An 18,426-nucleotide genomic window follows, 5' to 3' on the forward strand; every position below is an offset into this window, starting at 1 on the left:
ACGTAGGCCAGGAGTAAAACAAAGCAAAGCAATATAGTATTTGGCTTGTATTGTATTGTATTGTATGTACTTGGCAAAAATGACCAAACATTTAAAGACTACCATCTGTCATCACACCATACAAATAAAAAAAAGGAAAACAGGGACTGATTCAGTATTTATTTAAAAAAAAAAAAAAAAATTACAAAACAATTAGTTAGCAACAGAAGCTGAAATGATCTTCACATCATCAACAGGTCGATCTTGCCCTTTGGTTTCCACCAGTCCAATCCGGTTGAGCACTCCTATCCCCTGGTGCACCCTTCCAAAAATGCTGTGCTTTCCATCCAACCACTGGGTGGGTCTGAGTGTGAGGAAGAATTGGCTTCCATTCGAATCTGGGCCAGCATTGGCCATTGCGATTATACCAGCCCCTATAAGGAAAAACAAGCGCACAGACAGCAAGCTTAACGAAAAATATTAAAATTGAGAAATTGCCTTCTTTCACAGCAGATTCCACTTTTATTGCACAGACTTAACAAGAATTGTCTGAATGCTGTAACACAAGCACTGACAGTAAAGCCAACCTTCATGCCAAAACTCTTTTAAACTTCACACAACAGTGACATGTGCGCAACTAACTACAAGAACATAAGACGCAGGTCATTAAAGTGCTTTTTTAAAAAAAATTTTATTACAGTACCAGTTTTTCCCCTAATCGCTTACCTGTTTGGAAAAGTTATCTTTAATCTGATTGCTCTGATGGCATCCTTATATTGCTCAAAGTCACTAAAGAGTGCATTCGCGTTTAAACATTTGATAAGATATGTTTTAGATTTATGTTGTCAGTTATTAATAGGCTTGTGCATCGTTTGAAAGTGAATGATTCCTGTTCCGATTCCGGTTCCGAACGATTCTCGATTCAGATTCTTTTAAGAGGCAGGGTCAAAAAATCTATAGTTTAAAAATGTATTAGTTTATATTAATGTCTTAACTTCTCGATTTTTTAAAAAATTATGTGAAATTAAAATGTATTATTATTTATATGAATTTAAAATGTATTGTTTATTATTTGTTAAATAATACAATTAATATGACATTTATGAATTGTGAACTTCTCACAGGGTTATTTTTAACTTGTATATAAATATCAGTCTTTGAACTCGAATGTGATAAAGTTTCTTTCCACAGGAGTGCACTTTCACAAAGATGTTATTTTTCAAAAGCTCACGGAGAAAACATTTACTTATATTCTTTTCCCATACATGTACCTTAGCTGGGAGCTACAACGAAGCACCAGCACAAATTCTTCTTTTGATTACAATTTGAAGTAGATGAGGCAAAATAATAAGGTTTCCTTATTTGTAAAACCAATTCTGTTGTGTTTACAGCAATACTTCTCAAATAGTGGGGCGCAGAGCGATGCCAGGGGTGGCGCATGTGACCTCGGGGAACATGCTTTTTTTTTTTTTTTGCCGTACTCAAATAAAGTGTACTTGCACATCCACTCAGTGGGTGGCAGTGGCGCTCTCATTTTCAAAGTGCGCGCTGTATTTTTGAAGTAAGCAAGAGCACACAGAAGAGAGAGATGAAGAGCTGTGCGCCGTTTTCGAAAGCCGCTTTCCGGCCGCACTCACGCAGCGACCCACTGTCTTCTCCGGTTCTCACGTGTCCGCCCGAGAAGTGCCATTTTCGGCTTGGGATCGTCACAACGACCGCCCTCACCTACGGTTCTCCCTCGGCTGCCGAGAACGCGCTTTTTTTCGGGCCTTTTGGCTTTAACATTTAATACAGTGGTAGATGAGGAAAGTAGGGCTGTCCCAAACGACTAATTATATCCCGATTAGTCAGCCGACTATTTTTACGATTAGTCGACTAATCTAATAATTAAAAAAAATATTTTTTGTTTTTGTTTACTAATTTAGCAATGAAATTTTTGTTGATGCTTATCAATTCACAAAAAACATATTGGAACACTTAAATTATTTACTAAAGTACAAATAAACACGTAAATAACAATAATAAATCACAAATAAACAATGACTTCAAATGCTGATAGAATTAACTAGTGTAGCATCCCGATTGAAAAGATGGTCTCTTAAACTGATGGTTTACAACTTTTATTCCATCCTTGATGTAATCACACTGTAAGAGCTACGGTGCACACAAATAAAACAACACAATTAGAAATTAACGAAAACTTTTCACCTTTTTCGTTTTAAACCTTATTTATATATCAATGAATTGCCTATATGAATTTCCTTTACCTTAATTTATTACCTTATCATTGACAATCTCTTCCTTGAGTGCAATCACTGTATATACTGTATATATTTATGACCTTTTAACGTTATATAATTTTCTATACCATAAAATAAACCATAACATGAAATAAACCTTTCAGTTGGCAATACTAATAGCACTTATAGGCCCATTGTCAATGAAACATTATTATTTAGTAAAGCGACAGCACCCTCTGGTGTACAAAAAATGAAAGAATTTTTTTTTTTTACAAACGGTGACGGCGCTTGAGGTGTTTATTCACGGCCGACGTGCAGCCAAGCTTGGCAGTGAAGAGACAGGACACAAGAGTGTACCCTCCTTTATTTCTTTGAAATAAGTCAATGTTTTGGACACTCTGGTGCGCTTTTTTGGCTTTGTGCCGCTTTCCCCGCTTGCATACAGAGCATCCGACATTCTGAACTTTCCGCGCATATTTTTTTTAACCCTTCATTAACCGTCGACGGGATGTTGTGCTCGTCGACGGATTTACGTCATCGATGACGTCGACTATGTCGACTAGTCGGGACAGCTCTAGAGGAAAGACCACTGTTTACTGTGTCTAAAAATGATTATAGCGGACAGCCGGAAGCAAAATCAATTAAGACGCCACTTAAAGACATTAGACTCTCATCGATAAGCCACTTGGTTGTTTTTCAGTGAAAACGTGCCCAATATTGCCGACAATCGTCCCGCTTTGTCAGTGTTATATCAGTAAACCAGTGAGCACTGTTAGCATGCTCAGTGCAAAATAACCCCCCACCTTTGCAAACTGAAGGTGATACTGTGAGCAGCGAGCAGCCAAAATAAAAACTGTCTTTCTGTCCAAAGACACTCCCCCCCCCCCTATTCAGTTTTGTTTTTTCGGTCAAATTTTTCGGCATATTGTCCTCATGAGTTCATGTTTCTAATCATAGGAGTTTATTATTATTTACTGATTTTATTTTTCAGTATTATATGGTCAAAAATGTACCTGGATGTGACTTTTTTTTTTTTACTCAGGCAAATTGATGCGCGTTAAGTCTTTTCTGTTACAAACAAAACAATTTTAATAAAGTTATACTTTATAAGTTGAGCTCTGTTATTTTCTCTAATAGGAAAAAGGACACAATGTGAGGCAGAGGCGTACTTATAATAGTAACATTATAGACAAATGATACTATTTACAGTGGCGGCAGAGTTTGGGGGGGGCGCGAAACATTTACTTCTTCCTTGGGGGGGGCGTAACAGAAAATAATTGAGAAGCACTGGTTTACAGACACATGCAATGTTTATGTTGTGACAATACCAGTTAGGCCAGTGAGTGGCGCTGTAGGAGTGTGTACGTATAATGCGGAGAAGAGATGAGAGCGTCTGGCTAGGATGCTTGGTGATGTGATGCTATGGTTTCACTGCTAAGAGTTAATGAAAAAAGTAATCGAATGATTCATATGGCTGCTTCTTTCTAAATAAGCAACACAACGGATTCCAAAACAAAAATCATTTTATTACTGTTGATTTTAAAGGAGGTGTCTACTGCTTTAAGATGGCGGCTGTATACTAACGCCAGCGAGTCTGTCATTTCGCTTCTATTTACATGCGATATCGACCATAGCCTGACGTAGTAATACGATTTATTCTCATACTTTTCCATCCATCATCTACTGCTTAATCCGGGGTCGGGTCGCTGGGACAGCAAAAGACAGTGATGTATTGTTTTACTTACCTGGTTCTGACGGCGCAGCGTGTCAACTACGTAGCACTCAGCGAGCTTTGCACTTGGCATTTAGGCTATATTTTATGAAGCCGGTCATGCATAATTGGTCATGCAGCCACCTTTGCATGATATAGACCCTACTCACCTAAGTCACAAAATGACGTGTCGCTGTATCCGGCCGCCATATTGTCCGTCATTTTTTAGACCTATTCTCATTGTTTTCAATTAGTCGTGCAAGTTATAGAGCAATTCATGGAAGGTGTTATCTGACGCTGTAAACTCATTGGATGCGTTGCATAAAAGGCGTTATGTGGAAAAGCTCAGTCTATCCATTCGCCAGATCAGTATTTGTTGCCTAAATCGATATTTTTCGACCCGCTGTCTTCGCCCTCTCTGCTACCATGATATCTACAACTATCTTGTCCACACAAAATCAGCCTATTCTCACAAAAGTTTGAAAAACTTTAAGAGCAGCACTCTAAGCAACATTACATTACCCCGTGTGACCCTTTACTTCCAATTTTCTAAAATGGCGACAATCAATTTAAAAAAAAAAAAAAAGTGACTGCGACGCGTCAAGGATAGGTGCATATTGGACTATTTCTTCAATAAAATACACAACTGTTTCTGCCTCATTTGCAAAGAGACAGTCGTGGAAGATACGCAACGAGAAATTAAAGCAACTTGAAGCTAATTTAATTTCACAGCAGCAGTATTTCGCAAGAGCCCGAGGGTCGAAAGAGAACGCCACAAAGGCGAGATAGTTGAAATTATGTATTAAAAAAATAATAAAGCAAATGTGACACACAGAAGGGCTTGCTAAAATTTCTTTAAATGTATTGTTCTACGTAAATCAGCCCAGGTAGCCCCCCACATTTTTACCACACCAAATCAGGCCCCCTTTGCAAAAAGTTTAGACACCCCTGTTTAACCGATGACCCGTAGACGAGGCCAGCTTCTTTCACTTGTTACCAGCTAAATATTATTCAAAAAATAAAGATGGTGGAACAAATAAGCATCTTGAATTTGAAACGGTATGTTGTCGGCGATTAGCCTAGCAATGATCTTAATTGTGGTTGTCAGCCCAAAACCCTCTAAATATAGATTAAATGCATTTTACCAGATATAAAATGACTACTACATAATCTGTGGTAGTCGTTTGGAGCCCAGTTTTCTCGTCGAATTGCAGCAGTCCATCTCGCTCTCCTCTCCGGGTCTCTCGGAATACGGTAAAACTTCAAGTCTCTCCGTCTATCTTCTCTGTTTTTGCAACCGACCGCCACACACGCCTTCACCATTTTGATTATTAATGTTAACGAGCAGAAAAACACGCCATAATAGGAGGAATTTACGAAGCGGTAACGCGTTAACATGACGAGTAGACGGACAACATGGCGCGGGGGCGTGGCTGTGACGTCACGTGAGTAGGGTCTATAGTTGTGTTACAAATGTTGCACTGAGCTGACTGGTCTGTTTTTTTTGTAAAGTTAAGCCAAACTTTTGAGCGTCGCTGCACCGTGTCCATGGTTGCAATCAAGTTGCAATGCACAAACACACGCTTCTTGTGGCTTCTTCTTCGTGGTTTTTTAGCAGCATTTTTTTCCCCGCTCGGCAGTCAGGGCATCGAAACATGGAATCGTAATCTAAAAATTCGAACGGTTCCGGGAGAACCAGAGTGCTAGAACCGAGTCCCATCGATGCTGGATGCCCAACCCTACTTAATAAAAGAATGAAATGATTTTAATCTGATTGCTCTGACGTCATCCTTGTATTGCTCACAGCTACTAATGAGTGCATTGGCGTTTCAACATTTGATGAGATATGTTTTCGCTTTATGTTGTCAGTTATTAAAGAATTTCTTCTCTCTGCATTTCAAAGTGAAACCAAAGCACTACTTACCAGTAAATTTAAGCTCCGGGTGGAGCTCATCTTCAAACTGCTTCCCATAAATAGATGCACCACCCCGACCTGGAAAATACAGTATAGATTAAATATGTGACTAGAGGAGTGGCAATTAATCGATTCATCGACAACTATTTTGATAACTGATTAATCATTTAGGACCTTCTTCACTTAAACTTGTCTAAACTCTTGAAATTATAACATATATATAACTTCCCAGTAGTAAATTTTTATCAGACTTCTGGTTATTTTTGTTAAGTCCTTACTTAGTTACTTTGGAAAACGACAATTCCCATTTTTGCTCATTTTTGTAAATCTTACTGTCTAAACTAGCTTCTTAATAAGGCTGCAACAACTAATCGATTGATAAGTTAATTGTCAACAAATGTGATAATCAATACAGTTGAAGGAAATAGTCATTCATTTTGTCTTCATTGCAACTTACAACATGCCGAATACAACTTCAAAGTAAATTGTGAAGGTAGTTGAAAGAAGTGACATTTATCCGATTAATCGATTAAGCGTTCAATTAATCGTCCGATTAATCGATTATGAAGATAATCGTTAGTTGCAGCCCTTGGTGTGTCATCATATCAAAAAGCTGATATACCGTGATACTTTGTAGCCCAAAGTTGCTACCAAAATCTTCCATTCAAATAGTGTCTACGTGAGCTCACTGGCTGCCATTGATGGCACGAGACCAATTCATTTTGACTGGATTGGAGTCATTCGGCATTTAGCACCGTCAATGACACTCAAACCACAGCATTCACAGCCAGTCTTTAGTGGGAATTTATAGGTCAGTTCCTTTTCATTTTAGGAGATTTACAGGTTACTTCCTATTTATTTTGAGTCACTTTCTATTCATTTTGGGACATTCTGACGCCACTTCCTTTTCGATAACCCCAAATCAACAGGAAGTGACCTGTCAATGCCCCAAAAGGAAAAGGAAGTGATGTGAAATGGCCCAAAATGAACTCATTGCCTGGCATTGACTGCTACTGATGGCCATAGACGTCCAATCCATTTGAAGTGGGATTAAATTCAATTCAAATGGATTGGACGTTTACTAGTGATAAACTCATTCCATTTGAAAATAGCTTGTTTATCTGTTCATTAATTGTTTTGTAAAATATCCTAGAATGATTTCCTGACCAATGTATCAATAACTGTTGTATTGCCATTAGGGCTGCAGTTATCGATTATTTTAGCAGTCGATTAATCAATGAACTAGTAGTTAGTTCGAATAATCGAGTAATCGTATAAGGAACATTAAAAAATGAAACTACCTGAGATGAGCCTCACACAGTAAAAAAAAAATAAATGAGGATCTAAGTAAATCAAAAGAACAATTGACTAACTTACATAGCAAAAGTCCGCTAGCGTAAATGCTATAAAATTCAAACTTTTTTTTTTTTTTTTTTTTACAATTCACTTAACAAATGGTTCAGACACAGACAGTAATCCCACAAAAATGGCTAAATATACCTATAAACTAAATTAATGAATGCATTAAAAAAACATTAGCTCAAACAAAAACTTAGCTTATGTTGGTCTTAACAGGGAGCAACTGGATTCAGCCATGTGAAATGAGTTATGTCATATTCACTGTTGCCACTAAAAGGCAGTCTCTCACCCAAATCAATAAAACTAATGCAAACACTTTGAAAACAAACCATTACAACGCAACTTTAATTGAACAAATACTCGAAGCAGCAAAGTTTAATTCAAATCTTTTTTCTAATCGAGTTACTCGAGTTAATCAATTAATCATTGCAACACTAATTGCCATATAGTCAGAGGTTGGTAGAGTAGCCAAAAATTTTGCTCAAGTAAGATTAGGTTACTTCAAAATAGTATTACTCAAGTAAAAGTAGTCGTCGAAAAAATGTACTCAAGTAAAAAAGTATTTAGTGAAAAGAATACTCAAGTAATGTGTAACATTTTCAGTAACTGCTTATATTTGAGTTGGATTTTTTTTTCTGGGCAGAAAGTTATCAATGTGGACTGTTGTTATAATGATACTGTACAATAACCCGTTACATAACATAACCACATTAAACCAAATAAATACAATTAATGCTGTTTGAGCGCTGTCTGCCACGGCGGTCAACAACATAGCCTGCTGCCTCGTCATAATGCTAACAGTGAAAGGCAGGATATATACCACAAATGGCTGCCTTTGTTCATTGGAAATACAGCCATTAGTTTACATTTCTGTCCAGTACAGATGACAAAAATATCTCCGTGCGTTGCAAACTTTGCGCTGGCTGAAAAAGACTGTCAGCCGCTAAAATCTCTACATCCAATTCAACAAGGAGGCACACAACGCGACAAAACTCGAAACAAAGCCTACATGTAAAAAGACAGCCAGCACTTCTACAGTTTGTAACCAGCCTTTATGCACATTTTATTGTTTGTGTTTGTAACAATAGGCGGAGTTTTACTTTTGTGGCACTGGGGGCAAAGCATGTTGATGACTCTGAAACATAAGTCAAAAGTTTGAACACACCTCATCATTCTAGCATTTTATATATTTTCACAACTATTGAAAATCCCCTCTGAATATATCAAAACTATGAACGAACACGAGAAATGGCAAAAAAAAAAAAAAAAAAATAAAATGAAATAACTGAAAACAGGTTTTATATTCTACATTCTTCAAAGTATCCACCTTTGAGGCGTCGCCAAATTTTTGGTCAATTCTGTATATACAGTGCCTTGCAAAAGTATTCGGCCCCCTTGAATCTTGCAACCTTTCGCCACATTTCAGGCTTCAAACATAAAGATATGAAATTTAATTTTTTTGTCAAGAATCAACAACAAGTGGGACACAATCGTGAAGTGGAACAACATTTATTGGATAATTTAAACTTTTTTAACAAATAAAAAACTGAAAAGTGGGGCGTGCAATATTATTCGGCCCCTTTACTTTCAGTGCAGCAAACTCACTCTAGAAGTTCAGTGAGGATCTCTGAATGATCCAATGTTGTCCTAGATGACCGATGATGATAAATAGAATCCACCTGTGTGTAATCAAGTCTCCATATTAATGCACCTGCTCTGTGATAGTCTCAGGGTTCTGTTTAAAGTGCAGAGAGCATTATGAAAACCAAGGAACACACCAGGCAGGTCCGAGATACTGTTGTGGAGAAGTTTAAAGCCGTATTTGGATACAAAAAGATTTCCCAAGCTTTCAACATCTCAAGGAGCACTGTGCAAGCCATCATATTGAAATGGAAGGAGCATCAGACCACTGCAAATCTACCAAGACCCGGCCGTCTTTCCAAACTTTCTTCTCAAACAAGGAGAAAACTGATCAGAGATGCAGCCAAGAGGCCCATGATCACTCTGGATGAACTGCAGAGATCTACAGCTGAGGTGGGAGAGTCTGTCCATAGGACAACAATCATTCGTACACTGCACAAATCTGGCCTTTATGGAAGAGTGGCAAGAAGAAAGCCATTTCTCAAAGATATCCATAAAAAGTCTCGTTTAAAGTTTGCCACAAGCCACTTGGGAGACACACCAAACATGTGGAAGAAGGTGCTCTGGTCAGATGAAAACAAAATTGAACTTTTTGGCTACAATGCAAAACGATATGTTTGGCGTAAAAGCAACACAGCTCATCACCCTGAACACACCATCCCCACTGTCAAACATGGTGGTGGCAGCATCATGGTATGGGCCTGCTTTTCTTCAGCAGGGACAGGGAAGATGGTTAAAATTGACGGGAAGATGGATGCAGCCAAATACAGGAACATTCTGGAAGAAAACCTGTTGGTATCTGCACAAGACCTGAGACTGGGACGGAGATTTATCTTCCAACAGGACAAGGATCCAAAACATAAAGCCAAATCTACAATGGAATGGTTAAAAAATAAACGTATCCAGGTGTTAGAATGGCCAAGTCAAAGTCCAGACCTGAATCCAATCGAGAATCTGTGGAAAGAGCTGAAGACTGCTGTTCACAAACACTCTCCATCCAACCTCACTGAGCTCGAGCTGTTTTGCAAGGAAGAATGGGCAAGAATGTCAGTCTCTCGATGTGCAAAACTGATAGAAACATACCCCAAGCGACTTGCAGCTGTAATTGGAGCAAAAGGTGGCGCTACAAAGTATTAACGCAAGGGGGCCGAATAATATTGCACGCCCCACTTTTCAGTTTTTTATTTGTTAAAAAAGTTTAAATTATCCAATAAATTTTGTTCCACTTCACGATTGTGTCCCACTTGTTGTTGATTCTTGACAAAAAAAATTAAAATTTTATATCTTTATGTTTGAAGCCTGAAATGTGGCGAAAGGTTGCAAGGTTCAAGGGGGCCGAATACTTTTGCAAGGCACTGTACATATAAATAATAAATATAATAATAAATAAATAAATCTGTATACATATAAATAAAGCTGTTCAAGGTCAGTTGTTGTTGGTTGCATTTGAAAGCTTAGGTTTACAGAAATTCTAAATAGCCATCTTGCTTCCACAGGTGTAGTTTTGGCTAAGCAAAGCAAAAGATAGTCTCTAAGGTGCTAGTCACATGATCTGCTCGAAAAAATTATTTTGACCCATTATGAAATACATTGTAGAATTCTTGTTCATTTCATTATTTTTTGTTGTTTGTTTTATTGCTTTACAACTTTTATAGACAATATTTTAACAGTTAGGTCTTTATTTTAAAGGGCAAGTTCAGAATTTTTGACATTAGGCTTTATCTTGGCGTTAGCGGGGGTTTATTTAGTTGCTGGAGTTGATTTGAACAAATTCTATGCAGTTTGTCAGTTATTTGTTAGTTTCAGGGCTCCAGAGTGGCTAAGCTAGCACGAGTCAATGGTGGTTGAAATCAACTCCATCGATTAATTAAACCCCCGCTAACTGAAAGATTAAGCCTTTTGTGAAAAATTCAATTACATGTGATAACATTGTTCTGTTGTCATTTTTATGTTGAGGCAGCAAAAGGAGAAAAATTGGTAAAAAGTAACTGATAAGTTACTTTTAAAGTAATTTAATTACTTTGTTAATAAAGTAATCAATAAAGTAACTACATTACTTTTTTGAGGTGTAATCAGTAATCAGTAATTGTAGGCCTATTGCAAATCATATTGTATCGTTAGGTACCCAGAGGTTCCCACCCCTAGTGTGTATACAAATATCACTGTGGGTGACCTCGTAATAAAAATAATCAATATGAATTACACATTTGCCGCTGTTTAAAACAATGGCAAATGGAAAAGAACTTACCTGTCCCAGTTGGGTCACCACCTTGCACCATAAAGTTCTGTATTATCCGATGGAACTTAGTATTGTTGTAGTAGCCTCTTCTGACCAGCTCAGCGAAGTTTTTGCAGGTTTTAGGTGCATGTCTCCAGTAGAGTTCCAACACAATTGTCCCCATCCTATAATACAATGTTATTTTATTTTAGCATGTTTGGGCTAAATAAGCCTTTTGTGAGAAACTCACTAGCAAGCTTGTGAGCATGCATATCAGGTTGTAATAATAAAAACATACGTTGTCTCCATTGTAACAGTGGGAGGTTGCCATGTGTCCGGAGGGATCCCAGACATTATACTATTCAATCTATTAAAAAATAACAACACGATTTTAAGCACACTCAAATGAAAGAAAACGGAGCGTGTACATTCAAACCGTTTCGAAGTGTTTCCGCTTCCGAGTTACGACGTCATTTCCATCACACGGCGAAAACAAGAATGGGTTGCTGCTGCCCTCTATTGGAGAGAAGGCGCAATTAACTGGAACGTTCTCAGATTCTGGATTTTAAAAAATTGAATTTTGCCTTTAACGCTTTAAAAGGCACCTATTTATAACGTTTCATGTTATTGACGTCCAATCATTCATTGCCAGTGATTCGTTGCCAGTGAACATAGCTTGGACGTCTAGCACCATCAGTGACACTGAAAGATGATATTTCCCATCCAGTCCTCCCAGTCTGATTAATTAGAAGTTTATAGTTGTCAATGGCAGGCAACGAGTTATGTACTATGAAAAAAAATAAATAAGAAGAAGTAAAAGGAAAAACAAGCATTTCAGGGACATAACAAGAGCGTATTTAGGTTTTTATTCATTTTTAATGTATGGATTTTGTTTTCATTAACCTAATTTATAATTTGATTTATTCACCTTCATTCATAAATCATGCTATCAAAAAGTAATAATATAATCAAATTATATTTGAGGCTTGTTGACCACATACCTTATGGAGACATCACATTTTGGGTCATATAGGCATACTTGTAACTTTTTGAGAAAATTTTAGTTCTTATAGTACAGTGGGATGAAAAATTATCGGAACCTTTTGGAATTTCTTACATTTCTGCATAAAATGACCATCAAATGTGATCTGATCTTTGTTAAAATCACAGATGAAAATACGGTGTCTACTTTAACTAAAACCACCCAAACATTTATAGGTTTTCATATTTTAACGAGGATAGCATGCAAACAATGACAGAAGGAGGAAAAATAAGTAAGTGAACCCTCTGCCTAAGGGGACTTAAAGAGCAATAGAAACCTATTTTTACCAAGCATTTAAGTCAGGTGTGTGCAATCACTGATGAGTGGTTTAAAGCTGCTCTGACCACTATAAAACACACAGCTGGTAAGAAATGACTTTATGAGTAGCATTGTCTGATGTGCATAATGGCTCTGTCAAAACAGCTGTCTGAAGACCTGCGATCAAGAATCGTTGATTTGTATAAAGCTGGGAAAGGATACAAAACCATCTCTAAAAGTCTGGATGTTCATCAATTGACAATCAGAGGAATTGTCTACAAATGGAGAGAATTTGGCAGTTTTTTTCTCTCCCAAGGTGTGGCCGTCCACCAAAGATGATGCCAAGAGTTCAGTGCAGAATACTCAGAGAGGTAAAAAAAGAACCCTAGAGTGTCTGCTAAAGACAGAAATTACTGGCACAGTCCAATATCTCTGTGCACACATCAACTATATGTAAAACTACAGTCAAAAATGGTGTTCATGGGAGGACTCCACAGAGGAAGCCACTGCTGTCTAAAAAAACACATTGTTGCTCGTTTAATGTTCGCAAAAAGGCACTTGGACACTCAACAGAAGTTTCGGCAAAATATGTGTTTGTGGAAATTAAATAATAAAATTAAGTCATTGCATCAGTCCACAATTTAATTGTGGACATTTTTCCAAAATGTGGCTGCAGTCCGAACTGTCAAGTCCCCCAATTTAATTGTGGACTGATGCAACCAAAGTTGAATTGTTTGGGAGTAACGCACAACGTCATGTATGGAGGAAGAATGGAACCGCTTCTCAACATCTTACCAACATCAACACTTAATCCCCACCGTGAAGCATGGTGAAGGGAGCATCATGATTTGAGGCTGTTTTGCTGCCTCAGGGCCCCTGGACAACTTGCAATCATTAATGGAAGAATGGGGGCACTCATGCTCTTAGGACAGGTGATGTTTTATAGTGTTGTTCTGGTCTGAATTCAATGATTTTGTGACATCTTTATGACCTAAAATGATCATGTATTGTGTTATAGCATAGTATAATAATAGCAAACGGTTTATATAGATAAATTTGTGCTGAAAATATATATAGAGTATAACATTATTTAAAAATATTTATGGCAGAAAACACAGACAAGACTGAAAAAACAGTTTCTGCTCTTGCAACCATCTATAAAATAAACTGCTGTATCCCTTAGATGCACAAGTTACTTGACTCTACACTCTTCCATAAGTGGGTCAAAAATGACCCATACAAGAACCAATGTGTTTTTATGCAATTTTGGTGAAGAATAATCACTTGTATATTAATTAGTATGATATTTAGGGCCACACAAGAATTATTTCATGCTTGAAATATCTTTATGATTCAATTAACATTCATTCATTCATTCATTTTCCATGCCGCTTTTCCTCCCGATGGTCGTGGAGGTGCTGGAGCCTGTCCCAGCTAACTACGGGCAGTAGGCAGGGTAGACCCTGAATTAAAAAATAACAATGAAAATAAAGAAAAACCAGCAATAAACTTCATCCTTCCTTGTATTTTATCATCAATGATGAAGAGCTCCCATGCATCTTTTTGGTGAGACAGCAGTGCTAAGCCCTTGTGGAGGCACTGACTGATTTCTGAGGATATTGTAGCTCTGTGTGCTGCCCTGGGTGGTAGGTAATTCTCTCTAGTAAGAGCCCTACCAACTCACTCTGTTGGCCATGATTTGGACACTTTCTTCTTCAGAGGACACATAAGTGGAATCATATGAGTCAGATTGCTCCTGTTCAGTTGAATTTCCAGGTGGACAACTGCCACTGCCACCTGAAAATTTGTCTGGGTCCTCATCATCAGAAATTTCGGACACTTGAGTCCAACCCTGTCACTGCCTCTCCATCATCCAACATCTGTAGGACCATTTCAGCTTTAAATCTTGCACAAATCCGATTTTGTTTCGTGTTTTTCCGACTCGACTGAGCGTGAAAAGTCGCATAAAAGTGGACCATTTTCAAATTCGATCCAGGTCACTTTCGTATGTGGTTAAAATCCCATCCGGGCCACATTTTTCCAAAATGTGGCTGCAGTCCGAACTGTCAAGTCCCCCAAATTGGAATTCATGCAGCAATTAACATCAGCAAAGAGCGAGACGGACAGGATGCCACGGTAGCTGTGCATTAGCGTTAGCGCCTAGCTTGAACGCGGCTTTTAGGGTAGGAGCGGGCTTGATAACAGTCATAAAAAAATAAAATGGGTTGAGAATAAGCCTGACAATGCTCGGTTTTCTCTCTGCTCTAATGCTCCTGCGGGCCAGTTTGCTCAGCGCATCTCGGACTGCGAATTAGAGCGCATGTGTGATACATGAACAGGCTCAATGGACAAAGGCAGTCTGAACGGGTACGCCAAAAAAATAGATATGTCAAAAAATAGAAATTGTGCATTACGACCTGTTGTATGAACCTAGCCTTAGTTAGCTAGCTAGTTATGAAATTAATTAATTAGTTAATTAGTTAATTTGTTGATGAATAATAATAAAGCGTCGTGAAAGACACACACACAAAATACTAGATGAACATAATACTTACAGTGCACGTATCAGCTCTTGCTGTGTTAAATAATCTTCTTAAGGGATGTCACTTTTTACATACATAGTCTGTGTGGTCCACGGTAAATTTATTCCTGACAGCCAAAGTTGATAAGAATAAAAGATTCCCATTGGATTCGATAGAAAATGCATGTGGGTCATTTTTGACCCACTTGTGGAAGCTTAGGGTAGTAATACAAAAATGACATTTTTTTCAAATGTATAAAAAGTTAATCAACAATTTTAATGGCATTATATCAAAACATGTTTTTCGAGGAATACCTGAATATGAATTGATGATTAATTTTTCATTCCAAAGATATTTCAAGAAAAGAACCTCACCGGGTCATTTTTGACCCACTTATGCATCTAAGGGGTATTTTAAGCCAAAACAACTGTTGTGTTTGAAAGAACAATATGTCTGTCTGCTGCCATAGCAGATTCATGGCACATTAATCCCCCAAACTATTTTTAATTTTTCCCTTTTACCCTGGAAACCCACGTTTACAGACGTCGCGCAACCGCTTTTGTTTCAACCCAGCCATAAAACGAAGGTAATTAATGATATTTATTATTCAAAATGTCATTTTTAGCTTAGAATCATTAATTGATGTCTAATATTTAAAAAAAAGAGAAAAAAAACGACAATAAAAAAAAATTCACTCGCATATTTTAAACTTTTAAACAAATTACGTCACAATGAAAGAAATGGTGTCTGTAAAAAAGTCACGAATATCTACCTCATAACTATCGCTTAATAGTTTTTTTTTTTTTGTTACTGTCGCATTTTCCCCGATATGTTAGATGATAAATAATCGATCCAAACAAAGAAAAACTGAAGAAAAAAAAAGTTTAAAAGGGTAAATGTAAAAAAAAAGAAAATCTCGTCCACTCCTTGATGTCTGTGATTTCTGCATCGCGACCCTTGTTATATGACCATGTTTCACCCATGAAATCCCAATAAAATGCAGCTCTGGCCATTCACAATTGTGTCTTGACACTCGGTGATACATGCTACATGGAGTTTTTCGATCGAAAAGAGGTAAGTACACGATAATATCTCGCTCAAATCGTGGCGTCTTTAATTCTGCTCTCGCGTGCTCTCACCTCCAGTTAGGGTGTTGCTATTTAAAAATGTTTTTTTTTTTTTTTTCCCAAAATGCCCTCCTGTTCAAACTTTTTCTTCCCCCAGAAAATTTAGATTTTAAGCTTTCCGATGATGTAGCACACATGCATATTGGACAATTTTGAAACTTGGCCAAATTGGGGGTCTCAGAGTGAAAGTCACTCACCTGAGTGTTTTCCGCCATATATATCAGGTGTTGTAAGCAGTTACTCACAATGTTACTCATTACTTGAGTATTCTTTTCAAAAAAGACATTTGTACTTGTACTTGAGTAAATCTTTGGTTGACTACTTTTACTTGAGTAACATTATTTAGAGATAACGCTACTCTTACTTGAGTAAATTTTTTGGCTACTCTCCCACCTTTGACTATTGGTGAAGACGATAACACAGGTAAATGTAACACTGTTTTGTAATTGTGTTGTACAGTGGCATCGATTCGGAATGCACTGAACCGTTATGAACCGTTATGATTTTATTACACGAGGAGGATAATTCAGAATGTACAGTATTCCTATAAATATACTAGGCTACTACATGCAGTGTATTTTAGGAATAGTGTTGACAAAACTATATTTCTTCCGGACCTTTTGCGTTCAAATTAAATGACGTCCGTTTTATGACACAATAATACGGAGGTTTTCATCGAAAGTACTGCATTGCCTAGGCCTGCTTTTCCTTGAGACAGATGCAGCCACTAGGCTTGCCACCCGTCCCTTGAAATACGGAATCGTTCCGTAATTGGGAATTAAAAGTTGCGTTCCGTATACGGAACGCTGTTTATTCCGTATTTGACAGCCTCACGCGACCTGCGGCTCCGGCGGTGGGGAGTGGCGGGCGGTGGTGCGCCCAGCCCATGCACGTCTGTCACACACCTTCGCTCATGGGTGACCACTGAGCCAACAATAATGAACAAAACAGACAGCCCGCTGCTGTCTGCTCTGCACTGCGCTCCACTTCCGGATTCGTTGCCTAGTTATCTCGCTCGCTCTGCTCAGTACACCACCCGCGCGTTTTAAAAACAAAGATGTCTTCTTCAACAGCAGAAGCTCAGGACACCCCACCTCATCCTCAAAAGGGAAAACGTCTCCAAAAAATAGACTGGAGTGGGAAAAAGGAACCCGTAGCTCGATAGAGTCACTGATGATGATGATAAAGCGAACTGCAAGGCAGGCAGGAAAGTTTTTGCTGTGTCTCACGGAGGTGTAAAACAGCATACTGCAGGGGAAGAACTCCACAAACGGAATATAAGATCCCAGAAGAGCCTTCGTCACAATTCTTTGTACCTGAAACATCCCCTGAGCTTGATTTGGTATGTTATTATACTCTTGTATATGGATAACATGAAGGCTATATTTATATTTACCTTAATACATCTTGCATTGATAGGAGCATAGCTAGGCTATTTCAGTTTCTACTATGGTTGATTAGTTTCAGGAATGTTGATTTTTTTTGTTTGTTTTTGTTTTGAAACATGCATTTATTATCAATCAATATGGAATGAATTCATGTACGCATAAAGAACATCTTATTATGTTACGCTAACTAATGCTCCTCATTTGGAATTATTCCTAATAGATTAATAGCAAATAAACATTGAATAAATAGTCCTACTACGAATATACAGTATACTATCTATTGATTGATTAATAGTGAATACCCTCTAAATTACTGCAGCTGAGGTGACACAGGTATACCACACAGTAAAACGTAGCCAGCCAGAGCTACAATAGTGCTGACTGTGCACACCGGCTCAAGCAGATGATTTTTATGTGATTCCAAAATGGTGAAGAAAATGACTTTGAGGAGAACAAAGCAAGAGGCACTATTGAAACATGTCCTGAGTCCAAAGGCAGTGGGTGATGTGCTCAAGATCTTAACGTCACCCATCCCATTCTCCATACAGACCGATGTTTCCCCTTGCTGTCCAGTACTTCAGTCCAGAGTCTGGGCTCACCAACAAAATGCTGTACGTCATCGAGAATGCGGATGAGTCAGCTGCTGGTATTGTAGGTCTCCTCGAACATTCCCTTAAGAAATTGCCTAGTCAATGGATCACGTGACCGGATTCAGTGCTGACAACACAAATGTTAATTACGATATTCACAACTTCGTTTTCACTAACTTGCAGAAAAAAACAAAACAATCTGCTGCAAGGAAACTGACATGCCCAAATCGTGCACAATACAGTTTTCCCATCTAAAAATAGATACATTTCTATGCATTTTAGGAGTTGGGGATGCCGCTTTTTTTCGTCCGGAAGGCTTTGGGCGCGAGGGGGGGGCTCCCTTATTTCTATTTCTGAAAGGTGGCAACCCTAGTAGCCACTGCACTAGTAGCGCGCTTGAACTGTCATGTGACTAATTACATGAGAACACCTAATC

At 38.1% G+C, this 18,426-nt stretch overlaps 1 protein-coding gene across 1 annotated transcript; it reads right to left on the reverse strand.

Moving 5' to 3' along the window:
• Nucleotides 1-148: 148 nt before the first annotated feature.
• On the reverse strand, nucleotides 149-11,567 carry ppil1 (peptidylprolyl isomerase (cyclophilin)-like 1). Its single transcript, XM_057844961.1, has 5 exons — nucleotides 11,500-11,567; nucleotides 11,362-11,430; nucleotides 11,094-11,248; nucleotides 5,855-5,923; nucleotides 149-413 (listed from the first exon to the last, which is right to left on the reverse strand). The coding sequence occupies exons 2-5, from the start codon at nucleotides 11,415-11,417 to the stop codon at nucleotides 193-195; spliced, it is 501 nt and encodes a 166-aa protein (XP_057700944.1). The 5' UTR covers nucleotides 11,418-11,430; nucleotides 11,500-11,567; the 3' UTR covers nucleotides 149-192.
• Between the last annotated feature and the right edge of the window lie 6,859 nt (nucleotides 11,568-18,426).

Source organism: Corythoichthys intestinalis, chromosome 9, assembly GCF_030265065.1.
Source record: "Corythoichthys intestinalis isolate RoL2023-P3 chromosome 9, ASM3026506v1, whole genome shotgun sequence".
Lineage (NCBI taxonomy): Eukaryota > Metazoa > Chordata > Actinopteri > Syngnathiformes > Syngnathidae > Corythoichthys > Corythoichthys intestinalis.